We start from the raw sequence: 10,154 nt of genomic DNA, 5'->3' as shown, positions 1-10,154 counted from the left end.
GGGGTCAATATGGAGGGGCGTGGCCAATGCAGGGTAGGGGCGGGGTCGGCTCTGGATGGGGCAGCATCCAGAGCCTCATCCCCTTCCCCAGGTCTTGGATCCACAGTTAGATCCTTGGCACTCCCTTGGCTTCCGAGAACCGCCTCCTCATCCCCCACGACCCCGCCCCTGCCACTCCCCAAGTCCCGCCCCTCACCCCTCAGACAGCATCTTCTTTAGCCGCTCGCGCTCTGTGGGGCCAGGGGCATCAGCGCTCTGGCTGCGGAACAGTTTTTCCTCGCCGGGGCCGTTGGCACTGACGAGGGGGCTCGGGGGCACCTGTGCATGGGGAAGAGTACGTCACGACCCCACATCAGCTGGGATCAAGGCTGATGTGACTGGGGTCGTCACATCGGGGGTCCAATTGACCTACGCACCCTAAGCAGGTCCTTCACAGCACAGGATCCAAGTGTGTCCCTCCCCACCTCATGCACCCTCCATGGCTCCCTATGGCCCCTAGGCTGGGAGTTCCATGCCCACGCCCTCAACCTTGCCTTCCTGGGCTTTCACCACCCCCAGGAGCAAGTCTGATGCAGGTTAGTCTAAACCAAGATACTTGGAACCTGTAAAGTAGGGGAGGGGGACAATCGAACAGCTCCCTGCTGTTCCCTTCCCCACGGCCAAACTTCAACATCCCGTTTAGGACGTCAGCAGGAAGTCCAGCCCAGGCTGAATCTATATTTCAGGAGCAACCCCACTGCCTGGACCACTGGCTTTGAGGGTAGACAGAGTCCAGCCTGCTTTTTTTCATCTCTGCAACCCCTGTGCACAGCCCTAGACCTGGTACCCAGCAGGTGCTCAATAAATAAAGCTGACTAAATTAATGTGGGAAAACACGCAGGGACAGTTAGTTGTTCTGCCTCACACTTAGCCATTTCTTTCTTTCCTTTTTTTCTTTGAGACAGACTCACACTCTGTCACCCAGGCTGGAGTGCAGTGGCACGATCTCCGCTCACTGCAACCTCCACCTCCTGGGTTCAAGCAATTCTCCTGCTTCAGCCTCCCGAGTAGCTAGGACTACAGGCGCATGCTACCACGCCTGGCTAATTTTTGTATTTTTTAGTAGAGACAGGGTATCACCATGTTGGCCAGGCTGGTCTTGAACTCCTGGCCTCAAGTGCTCCTCCCGCCTCAGCCTTCCAAATTGCTGGGATTATAGGCGTGAGTCACTGCGCCCAGCCACACTTAGCATTTCAATTTCTAGTTTTGCATCCTGCCATCTGAGCTGATTTTTTTTTTTCCAAGATGGAATCTCGCTCTGTCCCCCAGGCTGGAGGGCAGTGGCGCAATCTCAGCTCACTGCAACCTCCACCTCCTGGGTTCATGCCATTCTCCTGCCTCAGCCTCCCAAGCAGCTAGGACCACAGGCACCCGCCACCATCCCTGGCTAATTTCTTTTTTAGTAGAGACGGGGTTTCACGATGTTAGCCAGGATGGTCTCGATCTCCTGACCTCGTGATCCGCCCACCTTGGCCTCCCAAAGTGCTAAGATTACAGGCATGAGCCACCGCACCCGGCCTGAGCTGGTCTTGCTACTGGGACCTACTGGGTGCACCCCACTGGCCCCAGGCAAGGTCCAGACCCTCTATGACACACTCCACACCCTCCTCCGTGGTCCCTGCCATGGGTCTAACTTTAGGTCATCTGGAAGCATTGGGTCTTGAGGACCAGCACAGTGCCCCGGTCTCCCAATATCAAGGTCCCCCAATATCAGTTGAGCACCTGGCTGACTCACAGGTGCCCAGGCAGGCATAGGAGAGTAGGGAGTGCTGACCTGGTGGGAGGCGAGCCCCAGGGCTGGACTGGTGAGCTCCCCGCCATCCTGAGATTTCTCCCTGGCCAGCCTGGCTGCTTCCTTCACTTCCTGGAACTTCTCAGCAAACTATGGGAGTGGGGAGGAAAAGACAGTAAAACCCCAGTCCATCCTCCCAAACAGGTCACCATCACCCAGTGACAGCCCCGTAACTTTTGAACTGTACCCATCCCCTTATCACACACCTTGGAAGAAGGAAAGTTTGAAGAATGATAAACCATGGTGGGTGGGCAGGTGGCATCAGATCATAAGAGGTGGCATTTAAATACATTGGGCCACACTGAGAAAGGGAAAGGAATTCCCATTTCCTCTTTTTCTTTTTAGGAAAGGGTCTCACTTTGTCACCCAGGCTGGAGTGCAGTGGCATGATCTCGGCTCACTGCAGACTTGACCTCCCTGGCTCAAGTGACCCTTCCACCTTATCCCTCCACTAAGGAGCTGGGACTACAGGTGTGTGCCCTCATGCCTGGCTAATTTTTTCTAGAGACGGGGTCTAGCCATGTTCCCCAGAATGGCCCTTTTCCTCTTTTTTTTTTTTTTTTTTTTTTTTTTTTTTTTTTTTTTTTTTTTTTTTGAGATGGAGTCTTGCTCTGTTGTCCAAGCTGGAGTGCAGTGACATGATCTTGGCTCACTGCAGCCTCTGCCTCAGCCTCCTGAGTAGCTGGGATTACAGGCATGCACCACCATGCCTGGCTAATTTTCATATTTTTAGTAGAGATAGGGTTTCACCATGTTGGCCAGGCTGGTCTTAAATTCCCGACTTGAAGTGATCCTCCTGCCTCAGCCTCTCAAAGTGCTGGGATTACAGGCACAGCACCCAGCGTTTTTGTTTTGTTTTGTTTTGAGATGGAATCTCCCAGTGTCACCCAGGCTGGAGTGCAGTGGCACCACCTCGGCTCACTGCAACCTCTGCCTCAAGTGCCTCAACCTCCCGAGTAGCTGGGACTACAGGCCCACACCACTACGCCTGGCTAATTTTTGTATTTTTAGTAGAGACGGGGTTTCACCATATTGGCCATGCTGGTCTCGAACTCCTGACCCCGTGATCCACCCACTTCAGCCTCCCAAAGTGTGAGAATGACAGGTATGAGCCAACACATCAGGCCCCTTTTCATCTTTATCAGGGCTATTTCAACAAAGACAACCTGAGGTGGGTGCTAATCTGTCTTTAACACCTGTTATTATTCCTTTTTTTAAATTTTATTTTTTTAGGTCTCAGGCTCTGAGAGACATCGGAAGTCAATGAGAAAGCAGTCACCCCATTCTTGTTTTTGTTGTATTAAATTTTGGCTCAAGCCTGTAATCCCAGCACTTTGGGAGGCCGAGACGGGCGGATCACGAGGTCAGGAGATTGAGACCATCCTGGCTAACATGGTGAAACCCCGTCTCTACTAAAAAATACAAAAAACTAGCCGGGCGAGGTGGCGGGCGCCTGTAGTCCCAGCTACTCGGGAGGCTGAGGCAGGAGAATGGCGTAAACCTGGGAGGTGGAGCTTGCAGTGAGCTGAGATCCGGCCACTGCACTCCAGCCTGGGTGACAGAGCGGGACTCCGTCTCAAAACAAAACAAAACAAAACAAAAAAAACAAATAAATGTTTACATGTTTACATTTACCACCTATTTATGACAAGCAATACCAGTTTTCCAGTTAGGATAGGATATGTTTCCCCCCTCTACCCTGGTTTTAAAATAAATTTCCTTAGTTTAAAAATAATTTTTGGCCGGGCACAGTGGCTCACACCTGTAATCCCAGCACTTTGGCAGGCCAAGGCGGGCGGATCACGAGGTCAGGAGATCGAGATCATCCTGGCTAACATCATCCTGGCTAACACGGTGAAACCCCGTCTCTACTAAAAGTACAAACTATTAGCCGGGTGTGGTGGCAGACGCCTGTAGTCCCAGCTACTTGGGAGGCTGAGGCAGAAGAACAGAGTGAACCCAAGAGACGGAGCTTGCGGCCGGGCGCGGTGGCTCAAGCCTGTCAATCCCAGCACTTTGGAGCCGAAGGACGGCGATCACGCCGAGGTCAGGAGATCAAGAGCCATCCTGGCTAACACGGTGAAACCCGCGTCTCTACTAAAATACAAAAACTAGCCGGAGCGAGGTGGCGGGCGCCTGTCAGTCCCGCTACTCGGGGAGGCGTGAGGCCAGTAGAATGGCCGTAAACCGGGAGGCGGAGCTTGGCAGTGAGCTGAGGATCTGGCTCTATTCTGCACTCAGTCCCAGCCGACAGAGCGAGACTACCGCCTCAAAAAAAAAAAAAAAAAAAAAAAAAAAAGAGACGGAGCTTGCAGTGAGCTGAGATTGCGCCACTGCACTCCAGCCTGGGCAACAGAGCAAGACTCCATCTCAAATAAAATAAAATAAATAAAAGTAAATAAAATTTTTTTTTCAGGCAGAGAGAGAGACAGTGAGATATACAGAGTCTGTAATCCAACACTGTTTGGGAGGCGAGGTGGGTGGATCATTGAGACAGGAGTTCGAAAACCAGCATGGCCAACCATGGTGGAAACCCCCGTCTCTACTAAAAACACAAAAATTAGCAGGCGTGGTGGCGGTGCGCCTGTAATGCCTGAGTACTTGGGAGCTGGGGCCAGGAGAACTGCTTGAGCCCAGGAGGTAGAGGTTGCTGGTGAGCCAAGATTATGCCATTGCACTCCAGCCTGGGGGACAAGAGCAAAAACTCCGATCTCAAAAAATAAATAATAAAATAAATAAATAAATAACTCAATAAATAAATAAATAAATTTTTAGGCCAGGCACAGTGACTCACGCCTGTATTCCCAGCAGTTTGGGAGCCTGAGGCAGGCAGATCACCTGAAGTCATGAGTTTGAGACCAGCCTGGCCAACATAGTAAAACCCTGTCTCTACTAAGAATACAAAAATTAAAAAAACAAAGATTTTGTAAAAATAAAAAAAATTAGCCAGGTGTGGTATGTCTGTAATCCCAGCTACTTGGGAAGCTGAGGCAGGAGAATTGCTTGAACCTGGGGGGAAGAGGTTGCAGCACGCCGAGATCAAGCCACTGCATTCCAGCCTTGCAACAGAGTTAGACTCTGTCTCCAAAAAAAAAAAAAAAAAAGACCTAAATTAGAAAGGTAAATTGTCCAGGTGCAGTGGCTCAAGCCTGTAATTCCAGCACTTTGGGAGGCCAGAGTGAGAGGCTCACTTGAGGCCAGGAGTCAAGAACAGCCTGGACAGCATAGTGAGATCCTGTCTCTACAAAAAATAAAAATAAGAATAAAGAATAAAGAAAGATATTAGCTAGGCATGGTGGCGTGTGCCTATAGGCTCAGCTACTCAGGAGGCTGAGGTGGGAGGATCCCTTGTGCCCAGGAGTTCGAGGCTTCAGTAAGTCATGATTATACTGCTTCACTCCAGCCTGGACAACAGAGCGAGATCTTGTTAAAAAAAAAAAAAGAAGAAGAGAGGGAGGGAGGGGAAAAAAAAAAGAAAAGAAAGGTAAATTCTAAAGCTTCTAGAAGAAAACAAAGAAGGCCTGGTGTGGTAGCTCATGCCTGTAATCCCAGCAGTTTGGGAGGCCGAGGCAGGTGGATCATCTGAGGTCAGGAGTTCAAGATCAGCCTGGCCAACCAAACCCCATCTCTATGGAAAATACAAAAATTAGCTGGGTGAGGTGGCAGGTGCCTGTAATCCCAGCTACGCTGAGGCTGAGGCAGGAGAATCACTTGAACCCGGGAGGCGGAGGTTGCAGGTTGCAGTGAGCCAAGATCGTGCCACTGCACTCCAGCCTGGGGGACGGCAAGGCATTACCTCAAAAAAAAAAAAAAAAAAGAAAAAAAAAAGAAGATCTTCGTGAACGCACTCATCATCAACAAAATCATGGATAAAGATAATAATGGAAGTATAGAGATGGCACAGGGTGGAGGGAGGTGAGGATGAAGGTACTGCTAGGGCATGTGGGAAAGTGCCCAGCCCAGGCCAGCCACCCATTTGATGTCCCAAAGAGGAGCAGGGTGTGTCCAAAATTAGAGCTAGAGGCAGTAGAACTAGGACTCAAGAGTGGGTGCGGTGGCTCATGCCTATAATCCCAGCACTTTGGGAGGCCGAGGCGGGCGGATCATTTGAGGTCAGGAGTTCTAGACCAGCTTGGCCAATATGGTGAAACTTTGTCTCTACTAAAAATACAAACAATTAGCCAGGCGTGGTGGCCGACTCTTGTAGTCCCAGCTACTCGGGAGGCTGAGGCAGGAGAATGGCTTGAACCCGGGAGGCAGAGGTTGCAGTGAGCTGAGATCACTCCAGCCCGTCTCAAAAAACAAACAAACAGAAAAACGAACTAGGAATCAAACCAGTGAACCTTAAAGGGGCCTCAGTCACATCTCATCCTACAATCCCATCCTGTAGATCGGAAGATAGAGAACCTGCCCAAGATCCCAAATTGAGCCCAGAAGACTTGGGCCCAGCCTCATCCGTTCCCTCCACTTTCCCCCTCACCCGGCCCACCTGTGTCAGATGCTGTTCAGAGGCAAAGCCAAGGCCGTAGACGGTGTTGGCGCGACTGTCCGCCCACTGCCCAAACTTCTGGGAGGTTTTGGTGAAGGTCATGTTGGGAGTGACAGTGCTGTTGATGATGGCCTGGGGTCGGGAAACAAAGTTCAAGGTTGATGGGACAGATAATAACAAACATGAAACCCCCAGGTATCACCTTGTATTAGGGTCTTGAAGGTCTTTACTCTGAACCATTTCAGGAGACAGAAGGCTCAGGGTTTCCCATCCCTTGGGCACACAGCAAGCCAGCCACTAGACCCAGCTTTGTCACCAGGACTCCTGGTGCCTCTTCCCCACTCACACCCCACCCGGACCTTGGCGCCCCCGATGCTGATGATGCGGTAGACATTGCGGGTGGCATCGTAAAAATAGGAGACAGTGAGTGCATGCTTGCCCGCCGGGATCCAGTTTCGCTTGGTGGCCGGGTCGATCTGGAACACGTGAGCCCGTGTGCTGAAGATTGGCTGCTCCCTGCATGGGGAGAGGGTGTTTGGTGGGGGCCAGGCAACCCCCTTAGACAGCTCAGGGCCAGGCTGGGGGAGGTGGGAGCTCACCTGGCTGTGGACATTGGTCAGGTCGGGATGGGCAGGCTCTAGGGGGCAGCCAGAGAGGTGGCAGGAGCGCTGCTTTGGCCCCTAGGGAGAGAGCAGGGACTATGAGTGTCCCTCAGGCCAGGCTGAGGGAGGCCAAGCAGGTTCCACCTCAGGACCCATCACCAGGTGTGCCGTCATGGAACTTTCAATCAAAAAGGCAGGAAAGGCCCAAAGTACATCCGGTGCTTTGGGAGGCTGAGTCAAGAGAATTCTTTGAGCCCAGGAGTTCGAGACCAGCCTGAGCAACATGGCGAGACCCCATCTCTGCCAAAAATTTAAACAATTAGCCGGGTGTGGTGGCATGTGCCTGTGGTCCCAGCTACTCGGGAGGCTGAGGTGGAGGATTGCTTGAGCCCGGAAGGTCAAGGCTGCAGTGCAGTGAGCTATGGTCACGCCACTGCACTCCAGCCTGGACAAGAGAGCGAGACCCTGTCTCAAAAAAAGAAAGAAATTATAAAAAGAAACAAAAAGACAAGATAATTGCTATAGATCACTCAGAGCAAGCGGGCCCCATCTTTCTTTGTCTGGGGGAAGCCCCCACAACACCCTGTACAGGAGATGGCCCTCTGAGAGGAGCCTGGTGGCAGCTGACATCCAGATGTAAATTTCTCATTGTCCGGGTTATTGCACCCCCGTGAAGTCCCCTCCATCCTGGGCTGAGCTGTGGAGGCCAAATCTCTGCTGAATTCTTTCCACCACATTCACCCATGACTGGCCAGAGCGGGGCTCTCCATCAAAAAGTGGGGCATTGAGAGGTGTGTAATACCAGGAGACCAGTTCCCCACTACACCCTGCAGAGGGAGCCCACCCCCTCCCCCGCAGCTCCCACCCTAGGGCAGAGGCACACCTTGAAGTCCAGAGTCCAAATCCCCAGGGAGCCCCCAGCCAAGTTAAAAAGACAAGATGTAGACAAACAGCCAATCCCAGTGCCCACCATGGGGGGCAGAGCAGAATCCACACTGGGAGGCCAGGGCTCCCCAACCTCCCCATTGGGCCATTCAGCAACCCCGAATGTGCAGGGGACCAAGGAGGGGTTTGGAGGAGGGGGAAGACAGGTGGGGGAGGGGAGGCCCCGGCCCAGCGGCCTCTGTGGTCAAAGGGGGGATGCCCCCCCCATCCTGTCCTGGGCAGCTGCTGTCCTGGTCACAGGGTCTGAAACCGGAGCCCCCGAGTGGGGGTGGGGCGGCAGCTCTGGCCTGGAAAGGGGGCGGGTCCTGTACCGGGTGGGAGTTGGGGAACACAGGGGTCCCCGGAACCCAGGCCCTTCCGGTCCGGCAGCTCCTGCTGCGACTTGCAGCGTTTGGGGAAAGTTACTCACCAACCAGTCATGCGCCTCGGATGCCGCCGGCCACGGGGCTCCCGGAGGGGGGTCCGACACCGCCCGGTGCCCGGGATCCCCAATCTGGCCGGTGGATGAGGCCCCATCCCATGCACCCCAGTCCGGAGAACGGGGGGTTACTATTAATTCAGGATTCCATCCCCACCCGAGGCAGGAGGACACCCAGTGCGTGCCCCAACTCCGGGATGCGTGCCCTGCCCCTGGAACTTCCGAGATTCCCGCGACGCCCCCTGTCTCTGGGTCAAGAACTTCGGGGGACACCTCTTCTGCCTCCTCCAACCCCAGGTCGGTAACTCCGGGGACTCTCTCCCTGCCTCCTCCTCTAACCAGGTCCGGGACCCGGGTGCCCCGCGTTGTCCCAGACTGCTGAACTTCGAAGAACCCCTGCCATCCCTCCAGTTCCTGGGTCCGGGACGTCCGGACCCCTCCCACGCCAGTACCCCACCCCAGGTCCGCAACTTTGGGGACCCCTTCGCAGCCTCCTCCAACGCCGGGTCCAGAACTTTGGGAACCTCCCGCGCAGTCCTTTCTCCGACCCTGAATCCAGAAGTTCGGGACCCCCGCGCTCCCTCCAGCCCTGGAACTTGGGGACCCCCTGAGCCGCTCCCAGTCCCCGGGTCCGGAACTTCTGGGGACCCCCCCGCGCCCTCCCCTTGCCCCTGGGACTTCGAGGCCCCCGTGCTCCCGGCGCAGGCTCGGCCGGCCGGGCTCACCCTGCCGGGTCCGCGCCCCGGAGTGTCCAGGCCGGGGTTCCGGGGTGCGGCAACCCGCGGCGCATGACCCCCCGCGCTGCCCGGCGCCCCGCTGCTCCTGGCTCCCGGCGCGCCCTCCCGCGGCCCTCCGCGCCGCCGCCCGCCCCCTTTGTCTGCGCCCGCCGCCGCCGCCGCCGCCCGCGCCCGCCTCCGGTCCCATCCGCGCCGTCCGACGCGGCCGCCGCCGCCCCGCTCACCCGGGCCGCCAGGCCGCCCCCGCTTGCGCCCCTGCTGGCTTTTTGCCAGCGGGAGGGGGTAGGGGAAGGACGGGGCAGGGTGGGACTGGGAAGGGAGGGAGTTTGGGAGGGGGTTTAGGGGCAGTGGAGGGGCACTCTGGGGGGGGGTTGCGGAAGTCAGAGTTGGGAGCAGAGGGTGGGGACAGAGAGACAGACGGAGAGGGACATCTGGGATGATAAAGAGACCCGGAAACAGAGACACGGGGGAGACAGGCGGAGAGATAGGAAGCAGATGGAGAGAGTTGTACGGACTGCGATGTGACCTCACCCTCCTGTCACCTTCTCAGGGGACAGCTGCCTCTCTCCCCACTACCTGAGGTCATAACTTTGGGCCTGTGAGGGAGGTCAGGTCCCTCTCGGGCTGACTTGGGTGGCCCAGTGAGGTTGGGGAGGGGGCAGTGGGTCCCAGGGTCTGCATACAGTAAGTGCTCAATGGGTGTTGCCAGGAAACGGAAGAGATCAACTTCAGGAGGGAACGGGAAGCAAGACAAAGAGAGAAACCTTCCTGTCTGTCCTCCTGACCACCCCATCCCTGAGCAGGGACGTCTGTCCACCTCTGTCCCTCCCAAGACGATGGTAAAAACGCCCACAATGGTTGAATTACGGTGATCATTGCTGTTATTTGAGGTTTCCAGGATCCAAAGGTTGAAGGAATGTCTCCAAGGCATGGTTGTATCCCCTCAGCCTCCACTGTCACCTCTGGTCACAGGGAGCGCCCCTTTCCCACACTTTCCAGGAGAGCGTCCTTCTGGAGTTGAGCTGAGATCCACCTCCCCAGCCCCATGGGTCCCACTTGTCAATCCTGGTGCCAGCCCCTCTCTGGCACCTTCTCCAAAATCACACAGTGCCGTTGGTTCGTTCATGGGCAT

At 55.1% G+C, this 10,154-nt stretch overlaps 1 protein-coding gene across 6 annotated transcripts in view; it reads right to left on the bottom strand.

The window, feature by feature from the left end:
* Positions 1 to 9,208, bottom strand: part of HOMER3 (homer scaffold protein 3) — a 12,702-nt gene extending 3,494 nt beyond the window's left edge. The window contains exons 1-6 of one of the 6 annotated variants that reach the window (XM_017852668.1): positions 9,011 to 9,208; positions 6,920 to 7,000; positions 6,680 to 6,836; positions 6,321 to 6,452; positions 1,814 to 1,921; positions 197 to 318 (exon numbers count right to left, since the gene is read on the bottom strand). In XM_017852668.1, the coding sequence (XP_017708157.1) occupies positions 197 to 318; positions 1,814 to 1,921; positions 6,321 to 6,452; positions 6,680 to 6,836; positions 6,920 to 6,933 (533 nt within the window). In that variant the 5' untranslated portion in view covers positions 6,934 to 7,000; positions 9,011 to 9,208. The other 5 variants (XM_017852670.1, XM_017852669.1, XM_017852667.1 and 2 more) reach the window with 5 other exon arrangements.
* Between the last annotated feature and the right edge of the window lie 946 nt (positions 9,209 to 10,154).

The sequence above is a fragment of the Rhinopithecus bieti genome, unplaced genomic scaffold (assembly GCF_001698545.2).
Source record: "Rhinopithecus bieti isolate Rb0 unplaced genomic scaffold, ASM169854v2 scaffold_34968, whole genome shotgun sequence".
NCBI lineage: Eukaryota > Metazoa > Chordata > Mammalia > Primates > Cercopithecidae > Rhinopithecus > Rhinopithecus bieti.
The sequence above is the reverse complement of the archived record's forward strand: the minus strand, read 5'-3'. Positions and strand labels throughout refer to the sequence as shown.